This window comes from Oryzias latipes, chromosome 19 (assembly GCF_053564925.1).
Source record: "Oryzias latipes strain Hd-rR chromosome 19, Olatipes_Hd-rR_3.1".
NCBI classification, from domain to species: domain Eukaryota; kingdom Metazoa; phylum Chordata; class Actinopteri; order Beloniformes; family Adrianichthyidae; genus Oryzias; species Oryzias latipes.
Window position 1 is genome coordinate 21161819 of NC_136255.1, and position 23048 is coordinate 21184866.

A 23048-nucleotide genomic window follows, 5' to 3' on the forward strand; every position below is an offset into this window, starting at 1 on the left:
TAGTAGGACAGCCTGCTGCCTCACTTTATTGGGTGGAGACTGGCGCAAAATGTTATAGCTATTGTTTGGTTTGGTTTACCTTAATATTACACTTTTAACACTTGGAAATGTCACTTCAAGCACATTTTCTAGCTCATGCTGAAGCTTTTTCCTTGTTTTCTTTAACTACCAATGCGTAAGACTTACATGACTTCCTGTATTTGTCGTTTTTCTTCTCTTGCCTGGATTAACACTGCAATGATATGCAGATATGCTACTTTATGGGATAAAACTGCATTTAAAAAACTCTTAAAAATACAATAACCAGCATCAAATTGATCATTAAGTTATTCCCTGATGGGATAAAACCAAACAACAAATATGTCCTCACTCCAGATGTCCATATCTTAAAGACCCACTCCAATCAAAATTGCGTTTTAGTGTTTTTTACATGTTCTTGTAGCATTTTTCTCATGATGGAGGACACATTTGAAGAAAATTAAGCTTAAAAATCAATTTTCTAAGTATGTCTTTATTCAAATCGCTTGTGATGTAGAAAAGACACTGGGAGGGTCACAAGCTCCCTGCTCCGCCCCATTCTGATGCATCCACTTGTAGACTACTAGATCCATAAACATCTTACATCCATAAACGTCTTTTTTTCCACGTCTGAGCAGGAATTTGGCTCAAAACTCAACAGCTGGATAGCTCCAGTTTTGCTCGCCATTTCAGTTGCAGATATGCAACAGAAATCAAGTAACAGAGTTGAAGTTGTTTCATAAGTATGTTTAAATATGTACAATATATGAACATACATAAGAAATAAATCAAACTAAATTGGAGAAAAGAATACCCAAAAATGCAAAATTTTATTTTCCAGATTTTTATTGTTCACATTTTTTTCTAATATTTTATTAAAATAAAAAATATATCAAATATATTTGACTTATAAGAATCTCATATAAATAATATATAAAATAATATGAAATGTTGCATCTAAAATTCTAACACGTTAGTTTTTTTTATCTTTTTTTTTCTATTTATGCATTCTCCAAATGCATAACAGAAAAATAATATTTGAAATAATTTATTAATATTTTAGGTGAGGAAACCTTTTAGGGAAGAAAAAACAGCCTGAAGCTTGTTTCGTGTGTACAAAAAGTCTTAATTTCCTCTTAGGGGGAGAACGCCGCAGTCAAAAACACGCCGCAAACTTTCATACTTCCTGACATTTAGTTGCAACAATCTTTTTTAAAATCAACCACAAAACTCCACAACTTCTGGCTTACTTTGCTGCTATCGTAGATCATGTGCAGACAAACAAAATCACACTTCCTTGTTGTGTCCCCTTGAGCTGAGAGCTGTTTTCTATTTTTGTTTTGTTTTTTGCGAGTGCAGGTTTCTTCTCTGTTTGTCTGTCTTAGATTTGAAATTGGTCTATAATCTCTGGCTGCGATCTCCTTTATTCTGTCCTGCTCCGTCACTTTTCCTATTTTTTTGCGGAAAAATTGCCGATGCCCGTCATTCTTGGTTCTATCTGCCCATCTGGGAGTCTGTTTGTCTGCCTCATTGATGATACAATGTGTGAATTGCTCTCCGTCAATGTGCGCTTTTGTGTTGGCCAATTTCAAGTAGAAGCAGTTGGAGAAAAGTTGTAAAAAATATATTCATTAATATATCGTGATTCACCAGAGAGATTAAGACATGCAGCATTATTTTCCTGTTTACTCCTCAGTTTGGGGGTGCTGTCTGCACCTCTGGCACATGTCAATGTGATCCAGAGTTTAAGATCAGGTGAACATGTGGGCGTTCTGCCTTTTGTGCAGATAAAACATTCCGACAGTTGACATTTCTCCTGCTTTGAAAGTCACATCTTAAACATTTACAATAAATCAAACATTTTATTAGGATTCAATCAAAAGTTGAGAAAACATGTCGTCTTTTTTGCTCGTTGGCTAATCAATTTAGATGTTCAAAGTCTGCATGTGTTTCAGACATTTCAAATGGGCTCATTTCTAGCGAGAATGCAGTTAGATGCAAGACAGAGGCCCATCAGGATGCCTTATCACACTGCATTTATGAATATGTAAGATAGCTTTCAGCAAAAACCAGTGTGGGGGCATATTTGGGAGAGCGTGCACTTTGGAGAACCCCTTATTCTTTCATTATTACAACCTTTTCAACACCCGCCTTTGATGTTTGTACACTGTAAATGTCCCCTCCTGTGCATCTCACTTTTCATATGTGCGGTGTGTGTTTCTATGGGTGGTAGTGTTTGTTTTTTTGTGTCAGAATATTATCCCTGTAGTCTCATCTGTGTGTATTTAGGAAAGATGTGTGCTTTTTGTGGTTTATCCTTGTTGAGAAACAACAGTGAACCAATGTGAAGTAATACCTTGGCTAGATTTAGCACTTTTTACATGCGGTATAATGATTTTGTTTGGTTTCAATAGACAGAGTCTGAATTAGTGACATTGATTCTTTCTGTGAAAATGAAGGGAAAGAAGGCTCTGAAATTGAGTTTTGTGCAGATTTTCTCTTTTCATCTTAACATTTGAGGATTTTTGTTTGATCCAATGTCTTTATATTTTACCAAACAGCCCGTTCTGAGTAATTTAATCTAAGTCAATATTTTTCTTAATTCTTAAAACCAATACCCCTGTCTATAAAGCTTTGTGATTGTTGTCAAGACTGTAGGATTCATTTTTGTGCCTGGATAAACTATAAAGCCTTCAAAAATACAAATAAAAATATCATCAGTGTTTTTGTAACCCTTGTGCTATCCTAGGCACATTAACGTTGGGAGTTGGGTCATCTAGACCCACTAGACAGTGCGCTGAACCTTTTTTCTTCAATGATTTGTTATCTTCACTGGTGTCCATGGATTACATGAAATCTTTCCACCTTTATCCACCTTTGTCATGGTAGGGAGAACACGTCAATGTAAGGGTGGGGTCATCTAAGATAGCACAAGGGTTAAATATAATATTTTTTCCAAACATCAATTCTTTCACCCACAGCATAGATCCGTTCACGGATGTCTGTATTCACACCGGCTTCTCTCTTCGAGATTTCTTTTGAAATGAATAATGAAATGAAATGAATGAATGAAAGTATTTAAATTCTAATGAAGTCTCCTAGTTCGAAACCAAACACACTAAAGGCAATTTCTTTAAAACTTTAAAAGCTAGTTTATTAAATCATGAATGAGATTTATTACACAAATAAAAAAAAGATTTCAGTGTCAGATATGTCTTAATAATTAATTCAAATTCTGTTAGTAATGCCTTATAGTACTTTGTTAAAGATAAATATGTTACTGTAATACATTAATTCACAGCATTGATTGGCATGCATTTAAAGAAACATCCATTTTTGTTGATTTTTGGGAAGGAGAATCTTTCTGCCTCTTCTGGATCTGGACCAGAGAAAAAGCTGAAAACTGTCTGACAATGGCTTGGCTCACAGATAAGGCATTGGGTTCATTTTATGGCCTCAGTGGATTTCTGAAGAAGCACAGAAGGAGGTCTTGTTCTTTGGAGGGATCTGGTTGCCAACCCAGATGTATCAGTGAGACAAAACCCCTCTTGGCTGCCATCAAAGTGACTGAAATGCTGAAATATGCAGTTTGTGTTAAAGCATTTATAAAAACCTTGAAAAATACATATGCAAACATTACCTTTGATAACTGAATCCATTGGAAGCTCATTCAACATAATGACAAAAAGGAAATCTTTCATTTGTTGCCAGGAACAAACAGAATAACTTCCTTCAGTTTGTTCCTGGCAGCTCTTCACATAACGTGCACTTTTGTGAAATGATGTGTTTTACTGCCTTAGTACTGGAGCTAAAGATTAAAGTTTTATGTTTGGAAGCAAATTACTTTACAAAATACTGATCTCAGGTTTAAAGAACAAACATTAGCATATTTGTAAGATTGTCTTCTTTTTTTAATCCCTTGAGATCTGCATTTACTTCCAGCTATGACAAAAAAAATCACTTATGTTTTGCTTTTAAACAGATGCTAAATTAAGGTCATTCTGAAGCTGAGGTGGTTTAATTTGAATTTTAATTTGAGGCTCCAAGGTTTTTAAGTCTCTTTATATCCTTTGTTTTTTAGAGAATTATGTTTTTGACCTAAAACTAATTTATTATTATTACTAGGAAGCTGGTCATTTTGCCCCACCTCACAAAAGCCAGAAAACTATGCAGTAGATTTAGGTGAGTTTCATTTATCAATATGTTTTTCAATGGAAATTTGTGAAAGACCAATTCCAATGAAAACTGTGTTTTTGGTGTTTTTAACATGTTTTTGTAGCATTTTTCACATGATGTAGTATATATATATATATATGTAATATTTAAAGAAAATTAAGCTCAAAATTGCATTTCTGAGTATTCAATGCGGTTTGAAAAAGAGCTGGGGGGGCCCAGGCTCCTTGCTTCGCCCCATTCTGACACATCGTCTTTTTTTTCCTTGTCAGAGATGCCATCTTGCTTAAAACTGTACGGCTGGATAGCTCTGATTATGTTCACCATTTTTGTTGCAATGTAAGGTTGGGCGTGTGAGGGGCTGTATGGTAACTAAAGAGGGTAATGGGAAGTGGGGCGGGGTTGCTTTGCACCAATGGTCCCGTCCACAACTGAGAGGCAAATTTCTGTCACCGCCGCTGTTTTTATGATTTTTTTTTATGAATTTTTACCTTTTTATGTCTGTTGTGTTTGTATTAATGAGTAAAGCAAAATAAAAGAACCTCGTCAAGTCTATCGTTTTCCACAAAGATGCTTCAGGAGTTTATATCCCAATAATTTCTTTTTTGAAACGAAGACAGTAATTGAACTCATTAGGATGGCAATTTATTCTTGGAGGGTTCTTACCAGCAGAACATCTGATGTCAAATAAATATATCTGTAAAGCGTGAGCACTTAATTGTCAACAGCGAGATAAATAAAGGGAAAACGACTACTGTGATCTCAAGATAATGACATAATTGTTTGGTTATCTTGGGATAACAATTTAAAAAAAGTATTTTCAACAGAGCCGCTCTCAGCTGCTGTGCTTCTACGTGCTTTAAAGCATCTGTCTGATTTCCAGCCTCTAAACTTCTGCATATGTAGCCTCCAGCCCTCTGTGTTCTTCTGTTTGTGGAGTTTCTGTCACACACTATATATTTCCCATCTTTTGCAGACTCATATGCTAGCCTCCTGCTGCTCACAGCCTTTGAATTGGAGCCCTGTTCAGAAATATCCTATTACTAATTGGGTTGTGCTGAGTTCATATATATATCTATATATCTATATAAATATATACGTTTGTATATATGTATGTATGTATATATGTATGTATGTATGTATGTATTGTGACATTGACCCAGAGTCGTCGGCAGCGTCTGTGCGTTTCACCCACGGAAACACCCAAACTTTTACAAATATGGATGTACATATTGTGTTCTGCCAGCACAGACTCATCCATGAAGTGGCTGTTCCGCATTTATCTACGTCACCATGTGAGAACCAGTTGTTTTTGTGGTTTGGGAGGGGCTGGTGCTCAGAGAGCAGGTATTAGCCCTTGTGCTATCCTAGGCACTTCAACGTTGGGAGTTGGGTCGTCTAGACCCACTAGACAGTGCTCTGAACCTTTTTTCTTCAATGATTTGTGATCTTCATTGGTGTCCATGATTACATGAAATCTTTCCACCTTTATCCACCTTTATCATGGTAGGAATAACACGTCAAAGTAAGGGTGGGGTCATCTAAGATAGCACAAGGGTTAAGAGGAATACTCTAAATATGTGAATGGACCACAGTACCGCTTTTGGGTTGATTTGTGAGGAAAGAAAATAAGAGGCATAAAACCCTTGAAAGCTAAAAAAAAAACAAAAAAAATGGATTTTGCATAATATAGACCCTTTAAAATATTTTTATTCTGCTTTAACGTGGGGAAAAATATTAATTTCCATTTTTAACCGTAAAGACCCCAGTAGTTTTTTTTTTACTGAGCTTTTAACTTTAATTTTAAAATTGGGGGCTCGGTGGGTCAAAGTCTGTTTTATCATTATTTTTAATCTAATCACCCTTTGACTCTGTAACTGCGCTTAATTTTTATTTTTTTATCATTATTATTATTATTTTTTTTGTATTTCGATGCCACAATGTCGGGGGAAAAAAACTGTAACATGACTGTAGTAAATCAAGCAGTCAGATAACAGATTTGTTTGAAGCTGACCAGTTTACTCATCTCAGTAACATTGCTAGACAAAGGGATAATTATTTAAACCCACATTAGCATTAAACCCTTTAAACACCCTGAGAGCTTGAGTTCCACTGGTTTCTCATGATTAAAAGCTGATTGTTTCTCACATTTTGTCATAACATTTATTTTTTCTAACTTGGATGGAGCAAAATGAAAAACAACGATTTCAGAGTTTATATTAAACATTTTCCATCATTTAATAGGGCTTTAATCTAAGGGTCTGCAACCTTTAACTCAAAAAAGAAAAAAATTTAGGCCAGTTTCTTACTGACCAAAACCCAACCAGAGCAGCAAACTCCCGCTTCAGCATTTAAAAACATAAAAATGCTTACAATTTTTTAAAGATAATTTAGCCTTTAATTCATAAAAATGTAACTTTTAAATATTAACAATAAGCCAGATGCCCATACTTGAAGCACTGGAAACTGCCAAACAAAGGCTCCTAGCCTTGAGCAGCCGCCTAAAGAGGTACACAAGAGACGATGAAGCTACAGATAAACAGGCTGTTTGCAACTCAACCTGTGAAAGTGTACGCTCAGTGGCAGGGTCAAACCAGCCGAGCAGACCCACCAAGGCTAGAAACTGAACAGTACTGGAAAATTATATGGGACAAAGAGACAGTACATAAGAGCAAAGCCTAATGGCTGGTCTAAGGCATAATTAAAAGAACATAACAACCTCCCTGACCAGAATTCAGTAACCACCACAGTGGCAGACATCTATGAAAGAGTCTCAGGTATGAAGAACTGGACAGCACCGGGCCCTGACATGTTACGTGCACACCGGCTAAAGAAGCTCACTGGCAGCACACATGAACCAGCATCTAAGAGATGGGACTCACCCCGAATTGCTAACGGAAGGGCGAATGATCCTGATCCAGAAGGATCCTTCAAAGGGTGCAGTCCCATCCAATTACCGGCCAATAACCTGTCTGTCCACAACATGGAAGCTCATGTCAGGCATCATTGCAACCAAGATAAATAGGCACATGAATCAATACATGAGCAACACACAGAAGGGCATTGGTAGAGACTCCAGAGGAGCCAAACACCAACTCCTGGTTGACAGACAGTCTGGATTGTTTACAAGAAAGCCTATGACTCAATGCCACACACTGAATGCTTGGAGCTGTACAACATCAACAAGACTCTAAGAGCCTTCATAGGAAATTCAATGAAGCTGTGGAAAACCACGCTTGAAGCCAATGGCAAGCCACTTACACAAGTGTCCATCAAATGCGGGATATACCAAGGTGATGCTCTGTCCCCACTGCTGTTCTGCATAGGTCTGAACCCTCTCAGCCAAATAATCAACAAGACTGGCTATGGATACCGACTCAGAAATGGGGCCAACATCAGTCACCTCCTCTACATGGTTGACTTCAAGCTATATGCTAAGAGCGAGCGTGACATTGACTCCCTGATCCACACCAACGGGATCTTCAGTACTGACATTGGGATGTCATTCTGGCTCGAGAAATGCAGTCGGATGGTGATAAAGAGAGGCAAGGTAGTCCACACAGGAGGGGTTTCACTCTCAGAAGGAACAATAGCAGACATTGAGGACAGTTACAAGTAACTTGGAATCCCACAGGCAAATGAAAACCTGGAACAGGCAACAAGGAAAGCTGCTACAGCCAAATGCCTCCAACAAGTAAGGCAAGTCCTGAGAAGCCAGCTCATTGGCAAGAACAAGACCCGGGCAATAAACAGCTACGCACTGCTAGTTATCAGATACCCTGCAGGAATAATAAGATGGCCAAAGGAAGAGATACAGACCACGGATGTTAAGAGACGAAAGCTCCTCACCATGCATGGAGGGTTCCATCCCAAATCCAGCACCCTGAGACTGTATGCTAGCCGCAAGGAGGGAGGCCGAGGATTAGTGCGCGTAGAAGCTACTATCCAGGATTAAGAGAGCAGAGGATGCGGTGCTAGAGGACAGATCTTCATGGGAGAGCAAGCCCCTACATGGGATTTACACCGGACCAAAACTAAAGTGGCTGATATCAAGAAGTCCTACCAGATTCCTACCTGATTGTACAATTTCTTCATTTCTTACAGGAGTCAACAAAACGATAAAATCCTTACAACATGCCTGTGTCTCACCTACATCACCTTTACTTACCTTTAGATTTTTTTTATGTGCTCACAATGACCTATCGCTAGTAGCATGCCTGTAGAAAAAGATGTGTATGAACATTTTGGTTCCGGCTCTAGGAGTGCTCTATGAGCTTAAAATTTCATGCGGGCCACCTGTATATCTTGTACAGGTTTGCCCATCGTTTGCCTGCAGAATCCAAGCATTGCGACTGAGGCATTAATAAAAAACATCTGATTTTATGTTAAATGATTCACAGTTTGCTTTACCCAACCTTAACCATGAAGTTCTCAGCAGTTGTAACCCTTGTGCTATCCTCTTTAACATTGGGAGTTGGGTCATCTAGACCCACAAGACAGTGCTCTGAACCTTTTTTCTTCAATGATTTGTGATCTTCATTGGTGTCCATGATTACATGAAATCTCTCCACCTTTATCCACCTTTGTCATGGTAGGGATGACCCCTCAAAGTAAGGGTGGGGTCATCTAAGATAGCACAAGGGTTAAATAATAGTTTTCTTAAAACAGCTTTAAAGTGACAAACGAGGAGACGTTACAGGGTTGCTCAACATTTTCTGATGCTGACTCTGCTTCTGCTGCAGTTGTCTGCCTGTGCATGAACAGGCAGCATATGCTCAAAGTGCTTTTGGCAGTGTTTTGACTCAGGGAAGAAAAAATGCCTCCCAACTACCATGCCGATATTTCTAAGATCAGTAGCTGGGAGACGGTGGAGGAAGGAGAGGCAGAGACGGATGATGAGGTTAGAGAAAGGAAGATGCTCAGAGAGGGTAGTGGGATAAATAAGTTAAGGGAAGAAAGTTAAAAAGAAGATGTAAGACGACAAGGAAATGCAGTTATTTTATTTTTTAAGGGCAGGAGGAGAGAGGAGTGGCGGGGCTGTCAGGATCCACTATTTTAAAAGCACATTGAAGCTGACAGGCAGATAAGCAGACACAGACACTCATAAACCGAAAAACATGCTGGGTAAGAGATCCTGAAAGCAGCAGGTGAGTTGACAAGTTGGCAGATTGAAACAGGCTGATGAGCAACTAAGAACACAGTAGCGCTGATGGTTCAAAAACGTCAACTGGGTGAGATTAGCATCCAAGCGTTCGCTTTGATTGTATTGTTAGCACGTCGTCTGCACCTTCAGTCTCTCCGTTCTTATTCTCGCCACTGTGCTGCTGGGAATTACTCCCTTTTATGTCAGCTACCACAATCCCAATCAAAAAACATGAAAAATACCCAACTACCAGCAGAATAACACTGGAGGGGGGAGAGGGGTTGCTCTCCCTTTCTTCCAGATCAAACAGTTTGCTTACGTCTGAAATATAATAAACCTCCAAATGAGCGCTTCAAAGCCAGAAAAATGGAATGGCAAGAATGCAAAAACATTTTCTGCAGGTTTTCTGTGACCTTACAGCAGTTCCAGAGAGAGTGATGGCATTGGCACAAACAGACCCAGTCTTCTTCATCTCCCTCTTTTTGAAAAAGGTATTGGTTGAGCAGGGTCCAGCTCTCTGTGGCAGATCCACCGAGATTTTTGATGCTCAGATTACCAAACCAACAGATGAAAGCAAAGTAAATGCACCCGCATCCACGCTGCAGCCACAAATTTAAAGTGTTTCGCTCAACTCAACGACCCGCTGTCACAGAAATGGTTTTTCTGTCAACGTCTCCGTTCCGGCATGAACTTCTTGTGGTCAGTGGTTTCTGAAATGTAGCTGGAGTGCAGCAAACATAAGAAAAAAAATAGATTGATATCGAGTCTGCACCATGCGGAACCTTAATTCATCAAACAGTTATTTCGTCTCACACCAGTGCACAACAAATCCTGCCATCTTTCAAAACATCACTTGTATTTTGGTAAACTCCAATTAAATCGGTTAATTCAAAAGGGGCCCAAGTCCAAGAGGTTTGTTTTTCCAGGAAATTATTTTAATTGCATAGCTTAAAGGGAGGCTACACCAAATGATTAATATTTTACCCAGATTTAGTACCAGTTCATAGCTTACAAATGCTATAATATGAAACACCTCACTTTTATAACTTCACAGGACTAGCAAACTAAAGTCTCTGGACTTGGGCCCTTCTTGAATTAACCCTTGTGCTATCTTAGATGACCCCACCCTTACATTGACGTGTTCTCCCTACCATGACAAAGGTGGATAAAGGTGGAAAGATTTCATGTAATCCATGGACACCAGTGAAGATCACAAATCATTGGAGAAAAAGGGTTCAGAGCACTGTCTAGTGGGTGTAGATGACCCAACTCCCAATGTTTAAGTGCCTAAGATAGCACAAGGGTTACACAAGGGCGCTGCCATATTGGATAACTACTGCTGCCATCTATTGGATAAAGCAAAACCCATGCAAGAGAGGCCCATGTCCAGGAATTTTGCACTTAATGCATTTGAAATGTCAACCATAGTCAATACATCACAACGGACTTGGGACTTTTTTTTGCACATAATCAGATAGTTTTTCCCTTGAAGACCATAGAACATACAATATCTTTATTTTGAAAAATTGTGGACTTGAACCAACCGATTCAATTGTGGATTGTAGTAAAATAAAAGATTTAGAATGATGAAAATTATTCAATTTCATCTAAAAAATATTTACCATTGCAAGAATATTTGCTCTGTGTTCATTCAAACAGGTCCAGGATTCACACTGAGTTGTTAGGAATATGAACAACCATCCATCCGTCATCCCTTTTTAAGGCACAGGTTTGCTGGAGCCCGAAATTAATCAAGCATGCTACCATTATAGAATGGTTCAAAATTTACAGTTGGTCTAGATGTAACCCTTGTGCTATCCTAGGCACTTTAACATTGGGAGTTGGGTCATCTAGACCCACTAGACAGTGCGCTGAACCTTTTTTCTTCAATGATTTGTGATCTTCACTGGTGTCCATGAAATCCTCTTCACGGCAAGGCAAGGCAAGGCAAATTTATTTGTATAGCACAATTCGTACACAAAGTAATTCAAGGTGCTTCACAAAACAGAAAAATGCATTAAAATCACAATACATCATAGAAATATTCAACGTAAAATGTACTTTAAAAGAAAAGAAAAGAAAAAAATAATTGAAAATTGATTTAAAAATAAAGGAAGGAAAGGAAAGAAAAGTGCAGATAGGACCTTTCAGTCATATACACGGCTAAACAGAAATGTTTTAAGTCTAGATTTGAACATGAACACAGAAGAGGCCTGTCTTACGACTTCAGGGAGGCTGTTCCAGATTTTAGCTTCAGAATATTGAAACGCTGATTCCCCTTGTTTAGTTCTGATTCTGGGAATCAACAGGAGGCCGGCCCCTGTGGTCCTCAGAGTACGAGATGGTTCTTCACCTTTATCCACCTTTGTCATGATAGGAATAACACGTCAATGTAAGGGTGGGGTCATCTAAGATAGCACAAGGGTTAAGTTACCGTTTAAAAAGAAAAATCATACTGGTTTTCTTTTTTGTGAGGTTACATTAAATACCATTTTAATAAACAGAATGGAAAACAGCTACTTGACAATTTGAACATCCCGTACAGCCTTTGCTTGGAAAGTATAATTGATAACTTTTATTGCGACTTTTGACTTGCAACTTTTTTGTGCCGCAGCTATTACAAACACTTTTTTTTTTTACATTTGCTTGTGTTTTGTCAAGAAAAAAAGTTAACCTTGGCTCCAAAAAAACAAAGGTTGAAAAACAAATGAATCTGCAAGTTTTTGAAGGAAAATGTGAATTTAAACCCGAGCATATTGACCTGAGAGGAAGATGCATAATTGAATTAACAGTCAATGCGGTTGAAAAAAAGTCAATTACAACAGCAAAACCTGCATTGTGAACACTTCATTATTTCTCCTGTATGAATGTAATTCTTCAGAGTTTCTCAGGTCGCATGGGATTAACAACAATGTTCCTGCTCATTACCCTCAAACACAGAGGAGCTGATTATGTTAGAAGTGAGTTCAGAGAGAAAGGACGGCTAAGAAGGAGAAGGCAGCTTGTGGACAAAGAGGAGACCGGCATACGAAAAGTCCATGAGATAAAATAACTTTCCTGGTTCTTTTCATGTCTCCTCTAACTAGCTCTAAATCTGCTTTTTCTTATCGTTATCATAGTCGAACATTTCAAAACATTATCTTTATATTTTTTTTAAGAGGTGTCGCTGCTAATGAGAAGCATTCTGGAGAAAAATAATGAACAAAACAACCTCAGAAAGAAGGAAAAATTATTGTGTTTGGATTTCTTTATGAGAAAGCGTTCTTCTGCATGAATAACTTTAAAATATGTCATTTTTTAAAGCACGTTTCATGGGCCTTTTTTAATTAAAAACACCTAATACTTTAAATGAAACAATTCATTTTCACTTATTTAATCTGATTATTTGATTTAATGGACAGCTTTGCTTTTATTATGGTCCTAAAACAGAAAATTTAGTTTATACGCTTTTTTTGTTGTACATTTGAGTCAAAATGTGTAGATCCTTTGTGCATTAATTCTTTTAAATGCATATAAAACGTGTATTTGTACTAAAAATATATTCATACTATTCTGTATTCCGTGTTGCAAAAGTGAAAATAAGAAATAATACAACATTTTACACAAATCCGTTTTGATTCCTTTTGGATTTTAAGTATATGCCGATATCAAGTCCTGATCCGACAATTTTCAAACACATTTAAAAGTCACCAAATTTAATAAACAAACCTTTTTATTAACCTTTTTTTTCCATTTAGCAATTAAACAGTAAACTTGGCTTGAACAATAAGTAACAACTATCAACCAGGGAAAACTAGTTAACTGATAACTAGTTAAAATAGGTGATAATAATGTGAGAATGTTTGGTGACTGTACATTTTTGATCAGATGTGATTTATATCTCTGTCAAAAAAAATTACATTTTAATTATTACTATTTAATTTTTTTCTCCTAAATCATTTTTTAAGACACTTTGTAGACGGTCCCTTGCAGCTGTTGCCTTAACCATCAAGCATCAAGTCTGAAACGACGTCATTGTGCCAGATTTCACATGAGCGGATCGGGAAATCAATGGTTGAATTTGAACGCCATTAAAAGTGTTAAACTGAACATATATAGAGGCTGCTATTTGAAAAAAAAAATTAGCAGAAGTAGTTAAAAAAAGGGAAATAAGGAGACGTGACATGACTCAGCAGGTGCGCCTGCTAGAAGCTTGTTAGTTGTAAAAAGAAAAGATTTTCTGTGGACAAAGCTGAGAAGAAGCTGCAAATCATAGAAATCATTCATTTTGCCTTCCCTGTCCATCATCTTCCCTCTATTTGCTCTTCTAACACCTCTCTTCCGTGGTCATCCCGGCATCTCTCCATCTGTTCACTTATGTTTTATGCATTGGCTCTTAAGCATTGCTCAACTCGAGTTCAGACAGTTTGAAGGCTAATGACCTATTCCGCTCTCGGAGGACGAAAATGAGAGTCTTCTAAAGCAAAGGGTGAGAGCGGCGCTGTGCATGAAACACACCACTTTTTTTCCCCTGACAGAACAGAGAAGAGAGGGGCCAGTGTGAGAGATTGAGACCTCATGGCGGTCGAATTATGTGGCGCGTGTGAACCCATTAGAGCAAAGGAAACAAACTTGGTTGTTTGGAAAGCTGCAACATGGCTGCAGAACCCCATCCGTTAAAGACGGAAATCCAACCGAAGGATCATGGGAGGAACGTTGGCACAGGAAGGACGTGATTGCAAAATCTTGGCCTAATAAGTCATGGTACGCCCCAGTCTAAGGGATTGTAAGAGAATGTTACACAATTGGAAGAAGAAAAAAGTTCAACCCCTCAAGCGCCCAAAACATTTACATGCTCACACAAAAAAACACTTGGAAGGTAAGTGGGGATTTTTTTAACAAAAATAGGCTAACTTTATAAGGTCTGATGCCTATATAAATCATTAACTATAAATGAAAACTGAACTGAGTGACTCCTCCCCTTTTGTGCTCCAAATAGGAAGTTCCCGCTGGTTCCAAGATACAGAAAAATAAACAGCTGTCACTCAGTCATATTTGTCCAAATAGATATTCTTGCTCTGCTAGCTTTTGTTTTTAACATGCTCCTGCTAATCCAAAGTTCATCTGTAGTGCAAGTTATTCAATGTTTAAACCGGCCAATCAGATGGCTAAATAAAAGTAGGTGGTGCCCCCGTGTCGTACATTTGCAGCGGTTGATTGACAGATTCCATGTATCCCGCTTTCAAATGATCGGGGTGTGGACTTCCAACAAGCTCACTCCTGATTGGTGAGAGTGGTTGCTATGGAAATGTTGACTCAGACCGACTCTGAGCAATCACAGCTTACTGACGTCGTCTGGCTCGATGATGGTGGTATCCGTATGTGTAATTGGAGCTTGGAAGCAAGTCATTTTCTATAGGAGACTCACTTGGTCCAGTTCTCATATACAGTTATTAATATAAACAGAAAAGAAAAATTCAGCTCTGTTGCTAACAGCTGGTTGGGGGCTTCAACAGAAGATTCTCAGGATTTGAATGATGCCTTCATGGCCTCTGGGCATGAAGGAAGATAAAACAAAGATGGCAGAAAAAAAGTAGAAGACCTCCCACTCTGACAGAAAAGAAAAACCAGAAAATTCAACCCAAAAACAAACTAGAAGGAGCTGCATTTCCAGAAGAAAATGCAGGGTTGAATGCTGTACTGCTGAATGAAAGCTGAATTAGCTGAAGAAATGGCTGAACTGTACTGGAAGAACCATGAAAAGTTAAAGGTGCAAAAGTCCTAGCAGGAATAAGCTGAAAAAGTTGAACATTGTTATAGTAGAATGGCTAAAATAGGTCAAAGTTTGTAGAAGGAGTTAAGCATTAAAGCTGAAATTGTTGAAAAAATGGCTGAATTGTTGAAAATGTGAAGATGTTGCTAATATGGCTAAAAGTGCTAGCACTAAAATCAGCATCATCAACTGACTAAAAAAACCACATTGTTTGAGAGTATCATATTGGTAAAAGCTACATGTTCTAAGTTGATAAAAAAAAATCCACTTTTTTCAAAATGGCGGCTTTTCTATTAATTTTATCTCCATAGCAACGATTTTATGTTTGAGTCGCCTGGGGATGACGAACAAATCGACGTCAGTTTCAGACAAATTGGAAAAAGTTAACCCTTGGATGTCCTTAGCAACGAAGTTTGTTTGCTAGCCACGCCCACATTCCTTATATGTCCAGATCCATTGAATTTCAATATGTTCAGTTCCAGCCATGGATTAAGTTTTTTGCAATATTTGCTTCAGATTTTGTCAAAAAATGGCTTTCAAACAGTAGGTAGTGTTGCCATCCCATAATAATTGCAAAATTTATGTTGAAATCCAAAGCCTTGTGAACATTTAAATGTTTGAACTGTGTCTCTAGCTGAATGTTGAAGTTACAATGGTTAGAAGAAACAAAGGTTTTCAAGGATTATCCTTGTATTTAAATGGAGCATAACTCCTGGAAAGTCCTGGAGTATCCTGGAATATCTTAAAAGGTTCAAGGATTTGAAGGACCAAAAGTTATGGCAGAGAGGATTAAGCTGAAAGATCTGAACATTGTAATAGTAAAATGGTTAAAATAGCTAAAAACTGAAGTTTTAAATCGCCTCACATTTAGGCTGAAAATGGCCGCCAAACCATAGTTGGCGTTGCCATCCCATAATAATTTCAAAATTTATATTAAAGTCCAAAGTCCTGTGAGCAGTTTAATGTTTGAACGGTGTTTCTAGCCAAAGGCATGTTGAAGTTATTATGGTTGAAAGAAACAAGGGTTTCAAGGATTCTCTATGTATTTTAATGGAGCAGAAATCTTGAAAAACCCTGGAAAATCCTGGAATATCTTGAAAAGTTGAAGGATTTGAAGGGCCAAAGTTCATAGCTTAAATAAAGTGAAATAGTTAAAGATTTTAATAATTTTATGGTTGAAAAATTTGAAGTGTCCGAACAGGGTGTCGAACCGGGCGCCTCATGCGCCATAACTTCCCCATGCATTTTAATAGGGCAAAAAAATCCCGGAAAACCTGGAATATCTTAAAAAGTTGAAGGAATTGAAAAACCAAAAGTCATAGCATTAATAAGCTGAAAGAGCTGAACATTTTAAAAGTTGAATGGTTAAAATAGGTTAAAAATTGTAGAAGGAGTTAAGTGCCGAAAAACGGCGGAAGATAGCATAAGAGGAAAACAAAGGGTTGAATGCTATACAGCATTTAACCAAATATAGCCTCAGCCGTAACCATAAGAAAAAAAAAGAAACAAACCTGAAAAATGTATACAACTTTTTTGTATTATTTGGTAAATATATGTTTGACCAAAGATCTTTGATGACTTAACACAAATGTGAACTGAAGTATTCCCATTTTTATACAATAGAAGGCCACTGCAGAACTTTATCCGTTAATCGTTGTCCTGCTTAAAGTAGTGGAAATTCTACTCTTTAACTCCAATACTGAGTTTGTGAAGTGTAACATTTCTCAGGCCAATAACCGAATCTACTGTAGGGTGATCGAATTGATTTGTTCGTGTACCACTGAGTGTGTTACAGCTACAGTGTTACTTTCTAGAATGTGATCACAAAAAATAAATCTTTAATAGCTCAATAAACAGAGTTTAGTTGCTGGAGTTTAACAGAATATGGTACGATGCCTCTAATAGACCTGATTGTGAACCAAGCATCAACTGTTATTTTGAAATGTGTGTTATGCAACGTATACAACGCTTTATAGCATCAGGTGTTCACTCTGGACTGTCGCTACCCGATACTAGCGCTTGTACTTACAGTTGGAAGAGTCTTGATGTGAAATGTTGAAGCGGTGCAAATCTTGCTCCAGGCTTCTTCTTACACAGCTTACTTCCTATAGATGAAAGACTCACAGAATTCTGGCCGGGCACAAACTGCACATTCAATTCTCCTCCGTGATCAATTTTTAAACAGTTGGTATTTCCCTGAATTTTGAAAAGGACGCCGTCCATACGTCGCCAAAGCGGAGTCCGTGACTGATCAAGTTCAACGGGTTTAACTTTTAATGCGGATTCAATAGCCGTGTGTTTTGTACTGAAAATATTTTAATGTCTTAAAAACTTGCATCGCTGCTCGTGAACTCGAGGGTTTTGAACCCTGAAGCCTAAATTCCGTGCACCGGTGGAAACGGTTACTTGAACGCACGTAGCCGAGCCCAATGAAATCTTAGCCTTGTTGTCGTTGATCACACCTAATTATCATGAGAAGCTGCTAAAGCTCAACTCCATTCTTCAACTGTTATGGTTCTGGAGTCTTCAGCACCTGAAAATAAAAAGATTTCTTCGTTTGACAACAGGTTTTGGAGGGAGTCTTCATTGGTGGAGCTCTGTGCAGCAGACTGCACTCAGTTCCATCAGAACAAACAAGATGCCTTTCTGAGTGTCTCATTAGTGCTCTCCTCCTCAGCAGTGAGACTATTTCTTGGTTTAAATTCAACCCTTTCCTGTCTTAACTAGTAAGAGGATGGCTGGGGGCGGAGGGTGGGAATCCACTCTGGATAGCAATCTAGTAGTGGGTGAGCAAATACAACAACGTCCCACGAGCTCTCCCCAGCAGAGAGAACTGCAAAGACGTGAGGCATTAGCACCAAAGAAGACAATTTGCAGTTTATTCATTCATCAGAAATCGGGTGGAGTAAAAGGGGTTAAGTGGGGGTGCAAAAGATGGGACAGAGTGATTGTGGGTGGGGAGAAATGTTTTGTGTGTTGGTTGAAGAGTCTCTGTGTCCTCAACTAATTTTGTCTGACGCTTTTTGTTTTTAGTATTTGTATATTTTGGTGCTGCTTCCCACGAAAGGTGCTTTTTAAATAAAGTTTGATTTGATTTGGTGGAAGGGTTATGTGTTTTTCACAAAAACAACTGAGAGTCTAAAGCTAAAAAGTAGGAAAAAAATGAAAACATTAAGATTTATCATTCTGAATTTGTTATTTTTAAATTAGGAAGCATCAATACATAAACTGTATATACTAAATATTTTTTCAAAAAGCTCCTTCAAATTAATGTTTTCCCGTTGCACTGCGTTCACATTTAGACCACAGAACCTGTTAGGTCTTTATATTCTCTGGTGAAGCAGGTGTTGCAGGATTGATTGACTGGAAGTTAAGGTCTACATTCTGAATACTCTCCTGCGTTTCCTGTTGCTCCCCAACACCATCATTTATCATGTTCTCATGACTTGATACCCTTGGCCAGTTGGTTGCCTGAGCTGTAATGTTTAGCCAGCTGTGACAGTTGGCCTAATGGCTGGACTGGGTTTACTTAATGGAGCGAATCCTGCTGGAAATTTGAGGGTTGCCAGACTTTGAGAAAATTAATCAGCATTGTAGCACTGAAAACTACACTCACAGAGAAACAGGTGGAGAAAAACAACCTCCAATAGCGCCTGGAAGGCAGCTTGTTCCAAACTAACTTGATTAGAGGCTTTTACAGGCTTTAGTGTAACAGAAGTCACATCTAGGGTGGAATGAAGGTACTGGTGACTTAAATTTGAGCCCCACCACGATCCCTGACATCCGTCTCCATTTGTCCCAAACGAATAGGAAGTCAGGATAAGCTAAAAGAATAATTTTGTTGCGTTATTGTTATTAAAGATTTGTTACAATGTGTTTTTAATTGAACTTGGTTTTCCTCCTCTCTCACATCCTTGCTTTGATCAAGGGGATCCTGGTGAATCATTCACTGTGAATATAAGTGGGGTGGGGTCCCCAAAATGTAGTTTTCCTACTGAAGAATACAGCCAGATTTCCATTTTGCTACTTATTCCTTCATTATTTTATGTTTCAATATGTTTTGTGCATGGGGGTCAGGGGCAGGGGGTTGTGGGCATTGTGTGTTTTACATGTTTTTGTAAATTATTTTGAAAATCACTTTATGTAACAGATAAAGAGTGCTTTATTTGATTTGATTTGATTTAATTTGATAAAATACAATACGATTTTATTTTATTTGTTAAAGTTAAAAGAAAACAATGATAACTTATTGGGAGTTGTCTGTGGTCAGTACTTTAACATTTATATTTTTGCTAAGCTGTTTTAAATAAACAAATTTACACTTACATCCTCAAACTGTAAACCACACCACAGATCAGTTTAATAAAACTGGATTATTTCATAAATGTGCACAAAAACCAAACTGTAACACAATTGATGTTTTTTAGATCATTTGTAACAGGTAAATATATTTTTTGTGCATAAATTCAAATGATTTAAGTCATTATCCGATCTTATATCATAACAAATGGAGACTGTCTCATTAGTTAACCCTCATACAGACATCAGTAAACATTACATGAACTCATCCTGTGGATTAGATCTTTTTCTGGAAATTAGGAAGACATTTTTATCTCATCTTAGAAATCTAAGACTGCTTTAACCCTTGTGCTATCCTAGGCACTTTAACATTGGGAGTTGGGTCATCTAGACCCACTAGAACAGGGGTCGGGAACCTTTCTGGCCGAGAGAGCCATAAACGCCACATATTTTTAATTGTAATTTTGAAAGAGCCATACAATAATGTAGCGTCCCTTTCCCACACAGAGGCACGGAGACTTAACCTCTCTTAAGGTTCTTTATTCTGGTTACTGCAGACCGCAACAGACGCCGAACAATTAATTCAGCAACTCCTGAATCTCTCCCGCCGAGACGAGAGCGCTTCTCCCAACTTTATACTCCTCCCTCCCGCTCCAGCCCTCCCATTTCCCTTATTCGGCCCATAGCTGAACCCCATTGGTCCAAATTACCTAACAATAGGCTGACCGACAGAACTGAGGGCCAATCAGATCTCTGCTTGATGCGTTCAATGAACTCCAGAACTTTTAACGCGGCCCAACAGCCAAGTTAAACTCAGTCGGCGACAATATGTTTAAAACTAAAAATACAAATTAATGTGTGCATTTGATGCAATTTCAACACTTTTAAAGTACAATAAGTCTGTGGATTCTGTTTAATAACATTGTTATGCTGTTGCTGATAAATTATGAGTATTTCTCGTGGTAGTTTTGCTGATTGTCTAGTCTGGTTGATACGTGGTGAGTTTCTGCTTCATGCAGGCGTTGAGAATTTAAACGGGATCTTAGGTCTGCATGTTCTTTAGATGTGAGACAGACATGGAACCAAACACACACTCACACGCTGCAGTGAGTGACGGGAAGCGGGTTTACGTTTTTACCATCCCTGCGCGATTCACCTGCTGCCGCCCCCCCCCCCCCCCCTCTTCCTCACACATCCCGTCCCCGCATCTGCGCGCTCTTCCTCAGAGACGGGAGCGCGCCGTTTTAGGCACGGCAATTCACAGGTTTCCGGGTGGTACAAACTCTGTGAAATAATAGATAATGGTAAACTGAAAGTTTTCTCTACAAGCCCCACTACTACTGCGCGCCTCTGGCATCGCATCACGCCCGAGAAGGACTGGTCTAATAAAAAAAAAATATATAATTAAAGATTTGTCTGCGAGCCACATGTGACCATCAAAAGAGCCATTTATGGCTCGCGAGCCATAGGTTCCCGACCCCTGCACTAGACAGTGCGCTGAACCTTTTTTCTTCAATGATTTGTGATCTTCTCTGGTGTCCATGGATTACATGAAATCTTTCCACCTTTATGGGGTTGGGTCATCTAAGATAGCACAAGGGTTACGATTTATCCAGGTACACAATCCTTGTTGCGGACTGCAATTCATTCATCTTCTTCTGTTTTATCCCTTTCGGGGTCACTGGGCTGCTGGAGCCTATCTTGTGGGCGAAAGCATTTGGGGCACCCTGGACAGGTCGCCAGTCTGTCGCCAAGACTGCAATTCGTTTTTAAAAATGGTAGAATTATTGTTCTGAATAAAAAGAAAAGATTCTCATATAAGTAAAACAAAAAAAACATGTTCCCTTTTAATTAGAATTTGTGTGTCCAGTTTGTATCTGTTAGTGCATGTTTATCTAACCACATGGGTGTTTCATTTTTTTGCTCTTAAAGAAAATGTGCAAATAGGAACAAACCTCAGATAATATTTGATTTGCATTTTTCCTGCAAAGCTCAGCAAAGTCTTTTTTTCCAGCAAGAAACTCATTTCACACTTAAAAGTTTAGCTGGGCTGATTGGAGAGAACATAGATAAATAAATCTTGCATTAAACATTTATACTTTGATATCCATTTTTTCTTCTTTTTTTAAAACAGATATCGTACGTTTGCTTTGTTAAAAAAAAAGTTTTCATGTGAAATTTTCTAAAAAAAATTTAAAGTCATAGGGGATTAGGTTGTATTGGTGTTAAACACGGAAAATGGGACGAGTGTTTTCAGACAAAGAACATTTTATACAAGTAGACCTTTGAAAATATGCTTTGCAGTTTTTCATTGAAGATGTTCCATATTTAAATATTACAATGGAGTTTTAGGGCCAGTTTACAAACATTTTTTTTTTCTTAATTACGACTTTAAAGTCGTACATTTACGAGAAAAAAGTAAGAACTGTTAAATTACGAGAATAAAAGCCGTAAATAAAGCTTCACAAAATGCTCCACGTGTTTTATCTTCAAGCAAGGCTCCGGACTTGAAATCCCATAATTTTACTGTTTTTCCTTTTTTTTTTTTTTGGGTCGCCCCAAACTTTATAAGGCTTTTTTCTAAATATATTGATTTAAAACACTTACAGACTTAAAGACAATGAAAATATCAGCCACAGAATGCCCTTAACCCTCCCGGGTCAAGAGGACCTGGCTGCACACATGAACGGCCAGAACCAGAAGTCCTCAACTAGAACCGGAAGTACCCCGTCTGAAAAAATCTTTATTTTAGATAGCGACCCTAACAATTATAGGTTTTCACGTTTTCATTTATAATTAAAGTCTTTTTTTTTTTTTTACAATTCTGGTTAGGGTTAGGGGTCAGGGTAAATGGTATTTTATCAGGAACCATCTTATTTGTAGCCTGGTCCTTCGCCTCTGGGTGGCTGTTTCAGTGAACCCTAATAACTAAATGAAGCCTTGCCATAAATTTTAGATTTAAATACATTTTACATTTTTTAAATGGGTGTAATGTGTTCTCGGCCCCTGGTCCTCGTCAGACTACCCATGGACGGAGAAACCTCACAGCCAGTTTCTGCATGAGGACATTTTTAGTAATTATTTTCTGATATCAAACTTAGTTTCTTGCAGTTTGTTGCTCTCTTTTAGTTTGGTAAGCTTAGAATTGGATATACTGTGAAAAACGTTTTCCCGGTTGCAGTAGCAAAGACACAAAAACTTGAAACTCACGATCGGATGTTCTAAAGACAAAAAAAGAGTATCTATACAGAATTTGAATTTTATTTTTTTTATTTTTTTGCATAAATATTTATCAGAAAACTTCCACTCCTCCCTCTCAGACCACATCAAGGCTGACACCCAGCCCTGTTTTCAGCCTTCAGAGTAAAGAGAAACAATTTGGAAGACTTTCACAGACTGAATTCACACATGTTGAAGCTGCCAGAACTCAGATGCCCTCAGAGAGGAACCGGGCCCACGGTCCACACATGCATATTCAGCTTTTTTTAATGCCTAATGTTGATGCACTGATCCATTTCCAGGTTTCCACCAGTGAGTGAGGAGGCTGCCGTTGGAACCCTGGTGGGGGCGATTAAGGCTGCAGCTGTCAATCAAACTATCGTATATTCCATCGTCGACGGCAACCAGGGAAGTGAGTCTTCTTCCGGGTTTCTTGTGTTTTTA

At 38.3% G+C, this 23048-nt stretch overlaps 1 protein-coding gene across 9 annotated transcripts in view; it reads left to right on the plus strand.

Moving 5' to 3' along the window:
• The window catches only part of LOC101164350 (protocadherin-15), a 231851-nt gene that overhangs the window by 164517 nt on the left and 44286 nt on the right, over positions 1-23048 (plus strand). For all 9 annotated transcript variants that reach the window (XR_013651529.1, XM_020711888.3, XM_078937477.1 and 6 more), the window contains one exon: positions 22907-23016. Coding sequence is in view for 8 of the 9 variants with exons in the window: in XM_020711888.3 (XP_020567547.1) it covers positions 22907-23016 (110 nt within the window). In the remaining variant the exon portion in view is untranslated. The remainder of the gene's footprint in view (positions 1-22906; positions 23017-23048) is intronic.